At 41.5% G+C, this 18,147-nt stretch overlaps 1 protein-coding gene across 1 annotated transcript in view; it reads right to left on the reverse strand.

Moving 5' to 3' along the window:
- Positions 1-651: 651 nt before the first annotated feature.
- Positions 652-18,147, reverse strand: part of LOC110321930 (igE-binding protein-like) — a gene marked incomplete at its 3' end in the record, with an annotated part of 82,969 nt that continues 65,473 nt past the window's right edge. The window contains exons 2-4 of the mRNA XM_021198529.1: positions 11,363-11,458; positions 2,288-2,397; positions 652-2,235 (exon numbers count right to left, since the gene is read on the reverse strand). Of these exons, the coding sequence (XP_021054188.1) occupies positions 652-2,235; positions 2,288-2,397; positions 11,363-11,458 (1,790 nt within the window). The remainder of the gene's footprint in view (positions 2,236-2,287; positions 2,398-11,362; positions 11,459-18,147) is intronic.

An 18,147-nucleotide genomic window follows, 5' to 3' on the forward strand; every position in this document is an offset into this window, starting at 1 on the left:
CCCCCAAAGGTTAACAGGAAGAGGGAGGACATAAGGAATGAACCTTCCTGACTGGCCTTCTGGAGCATGCCAGATCAAGGAGCGTGAGCTGATAGTGGGGCTGGCCTCATACCCTAGTCCTTGTAAGGAATGGGATGATTGAATGACAGGCCATGCCTTAGGCCACCAGCTGGAGGAGATAATACTCTTATCAGCCCCTGTATCTAAAATTCCTGTAAAAGTTTTCCCTTCTATGTTCAACTCTAAAGAGGGTCTGGAATTAAGGTCCATTATTAAATAGGCGGAATCAGTCCCGGGAGAACCAAGCCTCGCGGTGTCCCTAGGGACCTCAGAAGAAAGAAAATGATCATGTAAACTTGGAAGGATAATCAACTGAGCAATCCTGTCACCTGAGAAGATGGAAAAAACGCCGTGAGGGCAAGAGCAGAGAACTTGAAGTTCTCCTGAGTAATCCTGATCTATTACTCCAGGGTGAACAATAAGTCCCTTTAAAGTTAAGGAGGATTGACCCAAAATAGGGCCAACACTTCCCACGGGTAGGGGGCCTTTATAGTCGGTGGGAACAGGTTGCACACCCATCTGTGGCATTAACATAAATTGGGTGGTGGAAAGGAGGTCCACTCCTGTTGAGCTTTCTGTAGCTCTGCGAACCATGGTGTCCGTTTGTTGTAAGCTGGAGTCCCATATATTTTTGGGGCCCTGAGACTTGGGGCCCGGATACCCATTTTTTGGAATGTTTTCATCTCCTTCTGCCTGGGGAAATCCGGGCTGAATAAGCCTGCCTCTGATATCTCTAACTGAGCGACACTCGCTGGCCCAATGATAGCCTTTCCCACACTTAGTACACAGTCCTGGTGCTCTCCTCTTTGTGAGGGCCTGGCACTCCCTTTTTAAATGTCCTGGTTTGCCACAGTTACAGCAGACCTTGTGATCACCTGTACCTGAGCGCTTTTTGCCCTGTAGGATAGCAGCCGCGAAGCCAGCATTAGTAAGCGGGCCTCCAAGTTTTCTGCAAATTCTCAGCCAATCCTGTAACCCTTTGCTCTTTCTAGGTGTAATAGCTGCTCTGCATTCCTGTGTGGCTTGCTCATAGACCAGTTGTTCCACTAAAGGCATTGCTTGTTCAGGGTCTCCAAAGATCCTGCCTGCTGCCTCTGTCATCCTAGCCACGAAGTCTAAGAATGGCTCCTGGGGGTCTTGTATAATTTTTGTTAAGTGTCCCCCAGACTCTCCCTTCCTAGAAAGTGCCTTCCATGCTTTAATGGTGGCAGTGGAGATTTGAGCGTATGCTCCCCAGTTGTAATTTGTTTGATTATTGGCATATTGCCCTTGTCCTGTTAGCAGATCAAGTGTCCAGTTTCTCTGATCGCCTTCAGCAATGGCATTGACTTTGGCCTGCGCCTGAGAGGAGTCATACCACAAGGCTTTCCATTCCATATATTGCCCCATATTAGGGAGNGCAGCCTTCACTGTTGTCTGCCAGTCTCCTGGAGTCATGGCCAGAGCGGCAAGCCTTTCGACTTGAGAAATAGTAAAATTAGCACTAACTCCATAATTACGGACCGACTCGGCAAGTTCCTTAATTTGAATATATTCTACCGGTGCGTGGACACGGCCTCCTTCGGCAGCCTCAAACACCGGAAATGCCTGTCGTATCTTTTTCTGCTCATCTCTAGTAAGGAAGGATCCTGAGTAAAATCTTTCCATATAAGGTGGAGGGGNGCTGGGGCCTACAGGCCGGGAAACTGCATGGTTTCCACCTCCCGCTTTCTTCTGNTTTTTACTCAAGCTATCTGGGTGGTATCTTTCTTCTTCATAGCGAGCTGCCTCATCTTCTAAATCCTCTTCCTCAGAGGGGCTAAGCTCGTCTGTTTCTGAACTATCAAGCCCTAAAGCCTCTAACTCCTTTACTGGATAAAGGCTTTTCTTTTTCGGGTTTTTCTCCTCCTTTCCCCGTTTCTCTCCCAGGGCGTCTTTTCCCTTATCTCTCGCTTCCTCGGATCCAAGGTCCTTGGAAGGGCCTCTTTTCTTAGTTGCACCTCTCCTTGAAGCTTCTAATCTTTCACCTCGCTCTGTTTCTGACATGCTGTCCTGTAACTCCTCTAATGCCCCCTGTCCTGCTACTACCGTTGGGTGGCATTTCTCATCTTCTAGGCACGATTTCACCAATTTAACCAAAAGAAAAAGAATGAGCGCTGTCAAGGCAGTAATGAGGGCTTCCACTGCGCCTTCTACCTGGGGAGAGAGATGAGAGAGATCAAGACCAAACATGCCTCTCAGAGCTTACCTTTGTCCTGCAGTTCTGAATCCTCTCCGCGAGTGGAGGGTCTCCTCGGTGCCAGCGATGGTGAGGCGTTTTTCCTGGGGTTTTCGGCACCAGTTGTCCCGCACTATCGTCTCACCAGCAAGAACGCATGCGGACACCAGAATCCTTCTGCAGCACAGCATTTATTGCATCTTGAAGAGGAAGACCACGAGGCCCNGCGAGCGACTCCCTATATAGTCCCCAAGGCTGCATGTCCACGTCTAATTGGTTGCTTACTCATGATCTCACTGTTACACCCTGGGGCGGGCAAAGACTTGGCGTGAAACCCAGTTGCACCTGCACACATTGGTTGTTTACCTGAAATACATGGGCGGTGGCCAGTGGTAGCCAGCGCCATCTTGTAATGGTGTTACATGGCTTCCCACAATTCATGGTTTGATTTAAAGTCTAGCGGAGGAGGCTAACATTAACAATAAATGAAAGATACAGGCATTATTAAGTACTCTCAAATGTTCTATACCTAGATTGAAGTCAAGGAAAGTCCTCTGAGAAATGATGACTGACCTAAGACTTGAAAGATAGGTAGAAACTATGAAAGTAGATGGAACAGCATGCCAATTAGAGGAGAACCAATAGGGAAAGCCTGAATGGAAACAGAACATGGTATGCTTAAAGGGCTTGGAGAATCCAGTGGAGCTAAGAAGGAAGGAAGAAGAAAGGCATAAAGTGAAAGTGAACATGTGGAAATTGGTAGAGCAGAAAGAGATTCTGAGAGGTCCAGTCAACATTGCAAACTACAGCTTTACACTATATTATTTATTTATAGTTATATATGTTTACTATATATTATTTATATATTTACAGTATATTACTAATACACTAACATTGGGAAGATAAAATAGACATGCTTAAAAATCTGCTTGCTTGGTAGAGAGGGGACAAGAATGAATGTAGGGTAATAAGGCACTCAAAGTGAGAGAAAATAACTGACAGACTGAGGACATGGTTCACTGTGATTAGAACTTAGCTATTCAACTATAGATGCTAATAAATACCAGAGGGGAAATGACCTGTGTTCATGAGAAATTTAATGGCTTATGAGAAAGCCAAGAAACATCACTCAGTTTATGAACCACTGGTGACTCAGCCAAGAGCATCAGGGCACATATTAAGTTTTTATATCTTAGTTGAAAATATGGAGGCACTTCAACAGTTGGAACCCTATCAAGTAAGATAGGTAGACTCAGAAATTAAGGTATTTGGGTCTATTCCCAGCAGAGGATAGCTGGCTGGAGAGATGTAATCGAAGATATTTTTATTATTTACATTTTGAGTTCTTTTACAAAAATGTTTCTGGCATAGAATTTCATTAGTAAAGAAGGAACTCTTAGAGTCGGTGTCTTAGTGGACTTCATATGCTTTCTTAAAGGCAAGCTTCAGTCATGAGAAGGCAAGGGTTAGAAGAAAAAACGGTAACCCAGGAATGTAAAGAGGAATAGTCATGTGGGTCAGATTATATACTATGCAAATTAAAAACAGGAAGAGAAAGAGGAGAAGGAGGAGGGGGAGAAGGAGGAAGGGGAAAAGGTGGGTTAGAAGGAGATATGACCTGGAACATCCTATAGATAATTGTAGATGAGAGAGTTTCATAGAGATCCTTTATTACTTTAAGATGGGAAGGACTGTTATGAATATTGTAGGATAATCAATATGAATATCATTCCTAGATTCTCCCAACAGTCTCCTCCCACTCCAAATACTATGGCAACCAAAAGTGGCCCATAGGGATGCAAAACCCCCTTTGTTGAGAAGCATTGTTCTAGACCTTGGTAATTTTGGTGCCATAATAAGGAACATGAACAAATACATAAAGGAGCCTAAAAGGATGGTTTCTTTTATTTAACTCCTTTTAACAGGTAGCCAAGTTACCAATAATCTTTGATAATAACTTATTTACAAGAGGTTTGGTTTTAAATCAAATAGGAGATACCTTTTGCTGCAACCCGTCTGCTGTCTGAACCAAAATGTTTCATGTGTGGAAATTAAGTCAAGTTGAAAAACAAGTTGAGTCAGTAGGTCACCAAAACTGTGTGTGAATAAACTTTTATGCAAATATACTGGCATTTTGCCATCAAAGGAGAGAAACATCGAGAAGATCAAAAGGCTACCATTGCTAAAACAAACATTCAATTTTGTCTTTATTTTCCACAGGTCAAAAAAGAGTTTAAATAAATTTCCCATGATGCAAGAAAGTATGTGTCTTACTTGTAAAATCACCAAATTACCAAATGCCCTCTTTTATAAGAATGATTTCACTGTACCTGGAAAGTTCTCTCATTGTGATATTGTCTTTCTTAGTTTCTTTTCTGTAACTGTGACAAAATACTCCGACAAAAGTAACTTCATAGAGAAAGATCTGATTCCAGCTCACAGTACCTCATGGTAGAGATGTCAAGGTAGCAGGATCTTAAAGCCCCTGATCACATCGTATCCACCATCAGGAAGTGAAAAATAGTGAATGGATGCTCGCTAGTGCTCAGTTTGCTTTCTCTATTCTGCATAGCCCAGGACCTCAGCTGTGTGAATGGTCACCACTGGAGTGGGCAGGTCCGCCCACCTCAATTAATGGAATTAAGATAGTCTCTCATAGGCATACCTAGAGGTTCTTCTCCCAGATGAGTCTAGATTTTGTCAAGCTGACAGTTTATACTAATCACCACAATACCTATCTTCACTTCACTTTAATGCTTAGTTGAAAGCATCTTGTTTCACATACAAATGACGTCGTATTTCAAGGCTTATTTTCAGCTCACATTGCTCTCAGACTGAGGATCATAATCTCCAACTAATTGCATATCTGAATGGCTAGATTGCTAGGGAAGATTCCTTCATCTCATCTTAAACCACGGATCTCTGAAACATGTGCTTTGGCCATACTGATCTTCCTTCAGTTGTTTGCATATTCACACACAGATCTTTGCACACGATCCATCCCATGCTTGGGAAGCCTTCCCACAGCTCCTTCAATTTGGTTAGCTCATCCCCAGATTTCAGATCCTGGCTCATGTAAGAGTTCCTCATATAGTTTCTCTATGCAGTGTTACCAAATAAACGAATAAGCAAACATCTTGCTGTCAAATGGTCTCAAAACATTCTGTATCTTTTCTTCATCACCTTAATGATGTTTATATCTTCATGTGGGTGCCTATTGGATTCATATGCCTTCTGTACATATCTCCCATTTTTTTACTGAGCAGAAACTGCATCTATTATCTTACCACTGAATTCCCAGAACTCAGCACAATATGATCTATGAATATTTGTTAAAATAATCAAAGTTTTTGATACAAAAGCACAACTTTTGCCTCAAAGGGAATAAGATAGAGTTAACTTTAGAGTCAAATATGAGTAACTACTGCTCATGAACACAGATTTAGGCCACCCCAAACTCCGTATTCTAATATAGATATAATTTTGTGAAAATTTTATGGTAATAGAACAAAGAGAGATGTAAATCAAGACACTTTTCAAATACATTGGCAAGTACATTGGGTGTGTAAGTAATAGAAAGGAAGGGGAAACTGCTATAGGAAACTCTGCTATAAGCATTAAGTGCTGGCTGACAGCATTCTTAGTCCATTGATTGGTGAAAAATAGGGATCTGTTATTACATTTATTACATTCTAAAGGCTTTCTATTGTTAGTTACAAGCTGTTAAGTCTAACACAAGAGTAGGTGCAGAATAACGGTCTAAAGGGCTAAATTCGGCTCCTGATTGGCAGCATTCCAACCTCTTCATGGCCTGAAGTTCTAATGGGTTGATCAGTCTCTGAAGACATAGCTTTGCTCTAGGAATTCATGTCTTTGTACTTTTCATTGCTGTGACCAAATACTTGAGAAAAGCAACTCAGAGAGGAGAGGACTTAACTTTGCTTCATGGTTTTAGAGCAGTGGTTCTAAACTTGTGGGTTGCTACCCCTTTGGGTGGGAATGACCCTTTCACAGGGGCCCCCAAAGGCCATCAGAAAACACAGATATTTACATTATAATTCATGATAGCAGAAAAATTACAGCTGTGAAGTAGCAACAAAAATAATTTACTGTTTGGGGGTTACTCCAACAAGAGGAACTGTGTTAAAAGGTCACAGCATTAGGAAGATTGAGAACCACTGACTTAGAATGTTCAATATATGATTATTTGGTTCCATGTATCTGGGTCAGTTGTGAGGCAGAATATTCATGGTCTGTATAAAAGAAGAGGCTGTCCACCTCATGGCTGGGAAGGAAGATGGTGTGGCAGGGGGATGGCTGAAAACTAGGGACCATGTATATAGTCTTCAAAGGCACACTCCATGAGACATATTTCTTCTAGCTAGGCAAAATTTCCTCAAGTTTTTATGATCTCCCCAAAGAGAATCACTTCGATGGAGACCAAGTGCTCAGTATATGAATCTGCACTGAACCGTTCATATTAAAACCATGAAGGTTAGAGAATCAATTAGTCATTACAGTCACTGGAAATCTGATTAGATGGTCTCTAATATATCATGATTTTGACTTATGCCCTTTAGACTTTATAATGGTACAAAACTGACACATTCAGAAATCATACTCAAATTTTAGATTTTGATCTTTTTCTGGGTTAATGAAATGCTGAGCATTGGCAGTGAGATGCGACCTCTAGACAGCCATGCTACTGTGGGTGCAAACAGCTGACCTTTTATAGTATGCTGTTTTGTCTCACAAGACACTAGCTTTATCAGGATGTGATCTCATTGCAAGGTATCTAGCATATCAAGGTCAGCTAAGCAGAACCTCCTGACTCTTTATACCAGCTTGTGTAATGTCCATCGAGACATGGCCACATCTATTTGTTTACTATTTTTTGTGATAATTATCCTCTTTAAAGGCACCATGGCATTCTTGAGACAAAGGCTATGATGCCTGAAAAGTCTAAACCGCTCACTCCCTGGTCCTTCACAGAAGATACTTGTTACTGCTAGTCTAAATCATCTACTTGTTGCTTAGCTCATTAGCCAGTTGCCATGCAACCTAATCCCAGGAAAAATACAATGCAATAACGTGAATCTGTATATTCCCATTGCTGAAGTGTTTATTATAGGAACCCTCAGTGAACACTGGCTGTGTGTCAGCTATCTAGCTCAGCATACTGTCTACATCCTCATGTGAAATAACAGTAGGTCCTCGTCATAGTTGGAAAGGAAAGCGTTTAATGTGGTTTCCCAGAACTATGATGCTGATGTGGAAAAATGTGAGCTAGTATCAGCTTCCCACTCAGTTGCAACCAAGATGCTGGGAAGACTGGTGTATAGGAGTGACTTATCCTTGAAGGTCTCCAGGTGCTACATTCCTTTAGACTGTCCAGAAAGATAAAGAGTATGGGCTAAACATAGTAATATAGGGCAAGAGGGGCACTTGTGGGAGCACTGGGAATAGGAGAAACCCACTGTGTCTCATTTATTTGGTTGGGTTTGAATATGACAACATATACTGGGGTCTTTGTGAAAAAGACTGGTAAAATTGATCAGAAAGAATCAAGTGAGGAAAGAGACTGGACAAGTAGTGGAGGGGGCACAAAAGGTGTCCGTATGGTGCTTGTGAGCCTCAAGAGCTTGAAGAATCTAAAAACAGTCAGATGTGGCCACGGGAGAGATGGAAGGCAAAGAATTTGGGGAGTCAATTTGAGATCAAGAACTTAGAGTGGGGAACTCGAACATGAATATCAGATGGTTGAGTTTGTATGATACAGGTTCAAGAACCCTTAACAAGGAATCTGAACAACAAAGGTTGACATCAAGGCAAAGAACTAGAAATAACACTATGGGGTTCAGAAATAAGAATGCAACTTGGTGGAGCCTTGGTGTTTGGTAGACACCCTCCCAGAGCTAGAACAGCTTCTCAGAAGAGAAGTACCTAATTGTGGCCCTAGAAACACATTTATCTACGGGATTGCCTGGAAGAGAAAGGGAAGACAGTCCTCGGCTTTGGTAAGAAAACTGAACCTCCAGATTCCAATTTTCTCAGTAGAAAACAACTTTGTCTTAACCTCTCTAGCTGTTTCTTCTTCTTCTTCTTCTTCTTCTTCTTCTTCTTCTTCTTCTTCTTCTTCTTCTTCTTCTTCTTCTTCTTCTTCTTCTTCTTCTTCTNTTCTTCTTCTTCTTCTTCTTCTTCTTCTTCTTCTTCTTCTTCTTCTTCTTCTTCTTCTTCTTCTTCTTCTTCTTCTTCTTCTTCTTCTTCTTCTTCTCATACTTCATGCTTCCAACACACACCTCCATTGCTCAAGTGTGGTTTATCGGTATCATTGCCAGCTCCTTCAGCAACCAAATGCTCCCCCAACCACTTGCCATCACAGCCATAACATCATGCATCCTGCTGTGTCACACTATTTCCCTGTTCTGGCTCACCTACTCGGCTTCACCACATAACCCACTGTCATAACTGTCTGGCAGAACCCAGTGCAAATGTCAGACCTTCTCAGCAGTCCTATCAGACTCCTCACCTTTCAGTAAGAAACAGCTGCATCCTCCTCATGCTCACAGTGTTTCTTATATAGACCTATCATAAAGGTTTTATGGCTCTCCATTACTCCCAGATGGCGATTTTAAAAAGAAGACCTTCCGTGTGTTTCTAAGTTCTTATTTAGGTCTTTGTCAGTCCTGCATCCAGACTCCTTGCTGACCTCTACAGATCTTGCTAGAATATTGATTACTGTCTATATGCTGAGTTAAGTCCTAGGCTCCTCCTCCCTCTATGTCTCAGCTGGGGAAGCTTTTCCCAGATTCTGTGCTGCGATCAAATCCCACAGGCTAAGTTCTCATAGTTCTCCAAGACCCAGCTTGATAGCCAATACCAGGCAATTCTACAGTTGTTAACAGGGTGGTTATTTGTTTGGCTGTCGTCTCTAAATCGTGCGTTTTCTAGGAGCCAAGGAAATGCTCCTGTTGTTGCTAGCTCATATGTCCATCTGTTTAGCCCGATACTGGGCTCAGGATAGGTACTGAGTGCACAGTAGTGAAACTAATGAGTCAATATTAGATTTGTTTTGGGTTGCCTCTTCACTCTTTCCATCCAGAGAGCTCCTGGGAGGCAGAGATTTTAATCCTTTCTATGTGGTAGCTGTTCAGTGTGTTTTGATGGCATCGTTTTCCATTCAGTGACAGAATGATCTCGAGTTTGACCAGGAATTGGATCCTAAGAGCTTCTTTATCTAAAAGGCAGCAAGATAATAATGCCTTCATGAAGTAAATGTGTTTCTATGGATATTTCTCTATTGTGCAATATTTCTCTGGTCATCTGATGACCTCTATCGGGCTCTCCTTAACATCATGCTTCTTTCATCTGTGGGCATCCTCAGTGAGTGACGTTTTCTTCTTCTTGTGGTTTTAACTTCCAGAATTTCTCTCCTGTTGACTTTATTACAGTCACACGTCTGCGCCTCCTACTCCTCTACCCTTAGGCTTCAGCTGCCTACAGGACCATTATTTGCTTTCTCACTCCACTGACCTAACTCTGCTCTTACCCTCCCACCTGGATTTTTTTTCCAGAAATAAAATGACTGTAGAAATAGGTAAGCTCCCCCAACCCTAGTAAATGGGGGTGTTGCTTCTCTACTTAAAGCAGAAGAGTTTAGGTCAGCTGGAGGAGGAATATATTTTTTGGAAACAGGGAGGTGGGAAATTTGCAGTTCTTTTATTTTAAAGTCGCATAAAAATGATAGATGCAGCTAAACATCCTGATGGTTGATCTGTGAAATACTGCCGACAGTCCTACCTCTGACTGAAGAGTCATGATGAATGACAGAGTGAGCTTAGGTCCCTAGGTACTTGGGAACCTTGTGCTGCAGGAGGTTCCAGACTCCACTTGTCTTCAGCAGGAATTGTACTGATAGATTTTACTTGATACTGCCCTGTGCTATTTATTGCTTAGCTCCGAGTTTGGAGCAGTTATTAGCTAAATGAATGGCATTCCTCAAGGTAAGGTTTTATTATAAGATTTTGTTTGGAGAAATAAAGAGATTCCTCCAGTCTTTTAAAAGCAACTCCACAATGCTTAGGATATGATAGAGTAGACAGAAGTTAAAAAATTACTTCACGTTATTGTGCAAGATACATTTTCTTCACTTTAGGATTATACTCAACAAAATACACATTTAAAACTGAGCACCTAGACAATGCTTTCAGTACATGGACCACTGTCCTTCTGCCTCCTGTTCTTTCCTTCTTTGGGCCAGCTCTCCCCACAAGCTCTCAGGGTCTAGTGCTGTTCTGGTGGTTAGCCCTGAACCACAGTCCTAACATGTTTCAAATAGCTCAGCTGTCGTTTTGAACAGGCAGTCAGTGCCAAGCATCCTACCCACCATGCCTCGTATGTATTACTGTTACAATAAAACTTGCCTTTCTGACTCTTTCTCTTCCATGTATTATTCTGCTTAGCCCACTCAGGTTGACAGAAGTACTAATGTGGTACAGACTATTAAAAGAGCTGGTTTACCTCATTAATTCAGGTCCAGAACACCAGTCTTTGGATAGCACAGCTGTTGTCTCATTCTGAAAAATGATTGGAAGAATACATAGATTGACATGCATTGCCTATGCTTAGCCAAATTGGTACTCTAAGAAAGCCACCCACAAGATAGGAAAGAGCCTGTGATGAAGGGACTTTCTATATATATTCATTGGTTCATGATGTCTTTTTTTTGTAGGATGCATGGGTAGATAGCTGCATTTTTTTGTGAGTGGCAGAGCTCTCTTCTCTCACTGAGATACATTGTGGACTTTAAACCTCAGGATTTTAGTCAAGACAGTATGCATGTCACATTAGGAATATCAGCATGAATGAAGTTAAGATATAGAATCATTGTCCTTCTGAGTGTCTTCCCTGTTTAATTTAGCAATTAAGACCCATTCTTTATTGGGAGTCTCTTCTATGTGGTGTGAGTATGTTGGGAAGGGGTGGCATTTATAACTCTGTTATTTTATCAAAGCCTGTTACTTTGCTGTGATTAATTCCCCCCAAATTAATTGTTGGACTGTAACTGAGGGCTGGAGAAAATGCTAACAGCATTTCACGACCTACACGCAATTATTCTTCTTATGTTGATAAATACCTGGACTCCTTGGGCCTGGGGGCTGCAGGGGGTCATCTCCTCATCATTCAGGATAAGACTGTTTCCTGAAAGAGCATAAGAACAATAACTTGGGAGAAGCATGAGTGAGAGAACAAGCTGAAAACCAAGTTTGTATAATTCTGAGTCACCTTGTGGACCACCTTAGCACATGAGCTACTTCTGCATGTTGTTTGCTGTGTGCCTGTCATTTAAGAGCAAAGGAGGTTTGCCTATCATAGTAATTAACAGACTTTGGAAGGCCCTAGTACATAAGGCAGGTTATTGGCACCTTTGCAAGTCTATACTATGAACTTACAAATTCTTGACTAATGGGACATTTGCTAAAGAAATATTAAATATCAAAGTGATACCCACTTTGAATTCTTCACCATTTTCTTCAAAGAAAAGGATAAATTTGAGAGTTAAAAGCATAGAAAAATATGGTATATAAAATTTAGACCACTAAGGGGTAAGATAATTATATATTGTGGAGTTGTGAATGTTAAAATAGTGGTTCAATCCTCACTTTAGTACATAAAAAGACCTCAACCAGAGAAAGCTCAGAGCACATGAGTACACCTCCCAGATACTTCCTTCTTTATGGCACTGTGCTAAATATAGCTAATAATTAGCCCTATACAAAGACCCAGGAGCCAGGGGCAGATTATCTCTGTCCTAGCATCCCCATCTATTGCCTCATATAGTCTCAAAACAGTGACTAAGACTGATGCATAAAACAGAGAGTGGGAACTTCGGCAAAGAACCAAGGTTTGTAGCTAAGAGATGGAAACTTGAAAGTCAGAATTCAGATTTACAAATCGTGACTGGCCAAGATTTCTGGCGCTGGTTCCAAGTTAATGGAGCTTTCCCAGAATTGATTCCATTAAAATTTTAGTAGAGTTTTAAGGAGTGATGCTAGCTTAGAAATCACACATCTAGAAAGAGACCTGTGCCAACTCTCCTGAGAAACCCATGGCTACTCTAGGGTGTGCATGTGTGTCCTTTTCTTACATGTTTCTTTATGTCCCTCTTAAAGCCTTTACTTAAATCTACACGAGAAGTTAAACAATTAAACTCCGACTTTGCTTCACGCTGAGTAGTTAAGAAGTTTTTTTTTTTTCCCCCCTGTGGCATAAGTCAGGAATTTCACCTAGGTGGACACCCATGGAAAGAGCCCTTTAGGACACAACAGGCTATAGCATAAGGCTTCCATACTGCCACTCGGTCTTCCTCAGTGACTCCCCTGGGGACACTCTGAAGCACCGCTGGTGTTCCCTTGTCTATGATGTAGCATAGCTGCTCAGCTCTCCTTTCTTGGTTTGTATGGTACCTTTAATTCTCTGTCTCACTGTTTCCTGGCTGGAGACCAATTTAGTGTTCAGTGAGTACCACTAGTAACAAAGATAAGAATTCTCTATGACATTTCTCATACCCTCTTTCTGGGTCAGATGGAGACATCATGGCTGTCCAGGAGAACATCACTGTATAAAGACTGTTAGGAAGGGCTCGGGGATGGTTCAACCCCTGAGGAAATCCTCAGGCCCAAGTTGTGTACAAATGTGAAATGAGCAAGCCATGACAAGTGAACCAGTAAGTAGCATCCATTGTCTCTGGTTCAGTTCTTGACTCTAGGTTCCTGCCCTGAGCTCCTACCTGCCCTGGCTTCCCTCAGTGATGGACTGTGATTGGAGCATGTAAAGCAAATGAACCTTTTATTTCCCAAGTTATATTGTGTCATGGTGTTTATAGACAGCAACGTCTTCTTTAGGGAGAAACGGCATGGGTTCTCAGGCAAAGGATACTTTTGAAAAGACATGTATTGGACAAACATGCATGCTGGGAAATCAAGATGAGAATATAGTGAACAGCTCTTGTTTTTGTCATTCACAGATGTCTTCGTCTCTTGTTTTCTCTTAGCAACAGTCCTATCCTTCTCTTGACAGAATGGCCTTTTCCCATTCCCTGGGGTGCTAGGGCAAACACTGGCCACAGCACACTCTCGGCAATCATTCCAGGGACAGTGATTGACAGACCAGTTTCAGTCCTTCTCTGGGGTATCACATGGACTCTTAGAGAAATAAGCTTGCCCTTCTGTTAGGGTTTTAGTACTGGAATATTCTATGACTAAGATTATGCTGGCTATTCCCCCACTAAACTAAGGGTAATGTTTACATAAATTGGGAATGGGATTGACTTAGAAGGAGAAGTAGATATAAGAGAAAGATGGGAAAAAAGGTAAAGATGAAAAAATGGACAGATCTATATTTTAAAATTATACTTAGATTTTAATTAAACAACGACAACAATAACAACAACTCTACCCCTGGTTGCTAGTAACAGAAGCTGATATACTCCTATGCCTATGAAGCTACTTCGAGCAATGTTTCTGTTAATTGAAACTGAGAGGAGCTTGGCCAATGGATTCAGCCAAGTTACATATGAAGCCTGAAAACTGTGTGTGTGTGTGTGTGTGTGTGTGTGTGTGTGTGTGTGTGTGTGTGGTTTTAATGCTACTTTCATCATGACAAGAACACTAAGGAAGCTTACCACTTATTAACTTAGGGATTGGCCTGTTTCTGCCCCCTCCTGCTCCATACTGGGGTTACAAGCATATGTCACCACTTCCAGCTTTTAACATAGGTTTTAGGGTTCTGAACTCAGGTCCTCATGCTTGCTCAGCACATATTTAACCCAGCAGGCCATCCCAGCTCCCAAATAACCATTTAAGGGTTCTCACCTATAAACAGGTTCCCAGAACGTCTATTCTAAGAGAGTAGACCTTGACTGTATCTCCTGAACATTCTGTTTGCTCAGGTTTAGGGTTATAGTCTGTTCTACAACTGTACCTAATGGTGGATCCAGAGAAAATTTGAATTTTTTCATTTGTCTGATGTTTTCTGGTCATAAAAACATCACTTATGATTTCCAATCCTTATCCACAGCTGAGGCTGGAAGTCACAAGTGAATTTTGGTTGCCTGTTTCTCCATCCCTTGTTATCTACCTTGGTCATCATGCAGCAGGCAGGACAGGCTCTGGCCACGGCCTTTATACTTTTGCCAAGGACTTATTGAGGCCCTGGGAACCAGATACTTGGCCAAAGAAATCAAATATTTCTTCTCAGCTCAACATCCTGCCTCACTGACCGTAACTGGGGGCACTATCCATCCCTCAGATTCCTTTCAGCGCTTGTCAAGTTCAATCACTTATTAATGAGTCAAAACATCTTTTACTGTAGCTCCAATTCTGGTATGATCATAATTTACCCTCAAATCACTTCTCTCAGTCCCCTTTCATCACAGTCTCCAATTGATAAATTTCTCTGTCATTTGTGTTATTGTATCTTTTGGGACTTAACGAACCAGCTTGTCTCAGAGAGGGAGAAAATAATTGGAATATTTTATCTTTATGATTGCTGTGTAGCATATGTTTGTGACCTGAGCTTATTTTGAGGAAGCCTCATGGATGAAGATACTTGTGGCCAGTACCACTCAAGGAATTAAATTCACACTTTAGATTATGCAAGTAACTTGGAGCATATGCATTTAGAAATCTTAGAGGATGTGAAGTTTTGGGGTAAGAGGCAATAAATCCATTGGTGGCATACATCTTTAATCTCAGGCACTTGGAGGCAGGGCCTCGTGGATCTCTGTGAGTTCCAGCAGAGGTTGCTCTATAGATTGAGTTCCAGATGAGCAGGGTGGCATAGTGAAACCCTGTGTAAAAACGGGAGGGTGTGTGTGTGTGAAATCAAGCGACAGTTTCTGCAGATGAGTGTTCAATCATTGTAGTTTTGTCCTTTAACTACAGCAGCTGAAGTTAAATTCTTAACAATGGTTGTGATTTGAGTATATTCCTACCAGTAGATCAAAAACTCATGGGTTCTGGACGTGTTTCTAAATCTTTTTAGGTCATGTGGTTTGGTGGCTTGCGTATTTTATGACTTCTTTGAACACCGGAAGAATCTAAAACGAAGTTGAAACAGATCATCATTCAAGTTACTGTGACCATATTTCATACGAATGTATTTTGCATGCAAAAGGAAAATAGAATATGCCTTCTACAGGTTTCTATTCTACACCAGTCAGTGGAAGAGTTGAACTATCTTTGTGGTGATAGTAATTTGACTTACAATTAGCTTACAAAGTGTATGCTTGCTTTGGTGTTGTGAGCAGATATAAGTTAAGATAAGAAGGCTGTCTGCTATCTCTACTTCAGTCTCAAGCCAGAGCGTGACTCAGACTAGATTTTGTTCTCTCTGAAATCTGCTAAAGAAGTGTATGAGCTACAAATATGACTTAGTAAGGAATTGTGTTTCCTTGGCAAAGCTCTATAATGTTGCCAGTACCTAGCCACTGCATTTTCTACCTACCCTGCTGAAGATCTGCCTTTGGATTAGACCTGGGACTATAAGTTGGGTTCAAGGATGAATGGGGATGAAGGTTTGGATTGACTTAAGAACATCTTTATTGTTTTATATTTATTTATTTTTATTTTATGTGGATGAATGTTTAGACCTGAACGTATAAATATGTGCATGTGTGTCCAGTATCTAGAAGCCAGAAACAGTATCAAATTCCCTGGAACTGAGGTTATAGAAAGTTGTGTGCCACCACATAGGTTCTAAAAACCAAATCTGGGTCCTCTGTAAGAGCAGTAAGTGCTTTTAACTACACTTGAGAATCTCTCTCTCTCTCTCTCTCTCTCTCTCTCTCTCTCTCTCTCTCTCTCTGTCTCTTTTGTGTTTTTACTGATTTTTTGGTTAGGGACTGGGGTAAATAACTCTTAGCAGGATCTGGACTGGAACAGCTAGAAATTCCCCATGTGAGTTGTCTTTCGGCTGGTCCAGGTGTAGCCCATTATAAACATACACAGCATATGAGCCCATGTTTTAAAGGAGAGCCAAATTTAGTATATCACAAATACCTGCTTTTCACTCAAGCATCCAACCTCATGTCCAGTGCTTGAGAACATGTGTAACTTCTCATAACTGCTGCTGGTGGCAACTCTTCTACAAATACTACACTAAGAAAGAAGACTCTCTAATGAGCTTAACTCTGTACACAGGTAGACCCATTCTCCATTGGGCAGGGGAACATGATGATTGCTTAATCAGTTTCCATTTAAGTCAGTCTAGTGTTGAGGATGCTTTGGTAACCTTCAGACAGCATGTGCATAACATTTTTTGACTTGAAGTTTCTCTAACGTCACATAGAAAGCCCACGTACAGGTCTGGCATTCTTGAATGTTTAACTAGAGATGCAATGGCTGCTTGGGGCCATTCTTCACCACTGCAGAACAGGAACCATTGGTAAATACTTTTCTTCTTAATGTCCTAGACAGAGGGTCTGAGTCGTGTTTGTAAGGACCTCAGAAGTTGTTTGTGGAACTACATCCTATTGCCTCAGCCACCACAATAGCTCCTGCATGTGTTCACTTTGTGCCACCCCCTTTCCATCTTCCCTCCCCTGGACTCTGCCTCCCCAGTGTTGTATTCAGAAATAAGCCATCTGTAAGGAGACCTTTGTCTTAGACTCTGCTTTCAGATTTTCAAGTCTCCTAGCAAGAGGGCTCTGCCCCATCTGTACCATCTGTTTTCTGGAGAATGATGATGTCATTGAATTTTTCTTCCATAGAACATTTAGAAAAATGTGAAAGAAATCTTATATGAAATCTGGGTGTGGTGGTATGCAATTGCATCTGTAATCCTAGCACATGGAAACTGAGGCAGGTGTATTGTGTAATCCTAGCACATGGAAACTGAGGCAGGAGTATTGTGTAATCCTAGCATATAGAAGCTGAGGAAGGAACTTAGAATACATAGCAAGTTTCATAAGGCCATGATCCAGAGGTATAGTTCAAATGTGGTCCACTTACTTGGCCAACACGTGCAAGGCCCTGGACTCAATCCTTGTAATGAAGAAGAAAAAATGACATACTAGAGGCAGATGAGAGGAAATAACCTTTGCAATGACTAACTAAGGGGTGTGATGACTGTATCAGTATCCTGAGGGAAAACAGATGGCACTCTCAAATTGGGACAGTTTGAAAATGGCTTAGAGACAAAGGGATTCATATCAAAGTAGGCAGGAAAAGAGAAACTATGACTGTAGCAAGAACTCAGGGTTTGTAGTTGACAGCTTGGGCAAGGGTTGCTGGGATGCTCTGTTACACTTGAAATTCAGGTAAGTAGTGAATAATCACATATATATATATATATATATATATATATATATATATATATATATATGACAGTACTGTGGATCTCAGTCTCCTTTTTGTCACTGCTTCTCTGTGTGTGCTTTACTAAGGGTGATTAAGGAGAAATTAGAAGAAGGGCAGCCTGCAGATGTCAGCTGTGAAGGCACTGGTGAACAAACAGAGTAGGAAGGTATCAACAGGGCCTCATGAAGGGTCAGGCTCAGTAGTGTCCTCTTTCTCTGCTTCAATGAGCATGTTCTGAGCATAGACTATGATTCAAGGTGGCATCTCTAGACTGGAAGCCAAAATGTTCAACTGTAATTATTACTCCCTTTCAACCCAACCCCTTTCGTCCTCTTTTAATTTTTAAAATACATACTCCTTCCACATCCCCAACTTCATGCCCCTTTTTTAATAAAATTAAAGTACAGCTATTTCATTTTTCTCTTCCCTTCTCTCCATCCTTTCCTTCCCATTTGTCTTCCCGTCATGCTTCCTTTTGAAATCATGGCCTTTGTTCTTTAAAATTGGCATTTACACACACACACACACACA

The sequence above is a fragment of the Mus pahari genome, chromosome 5 (genome assembly GCF_900095145.1).
Source record: "Mus pahari chromosome 5, PAHARI_EIJ_v1.1, whole genome shotgun sequence".
Lineage (NCBI taxonomy): Eukaryota > Metazoa > Chordata > Mammalia > Rodentia > Muridae > Mus > Mus pahari.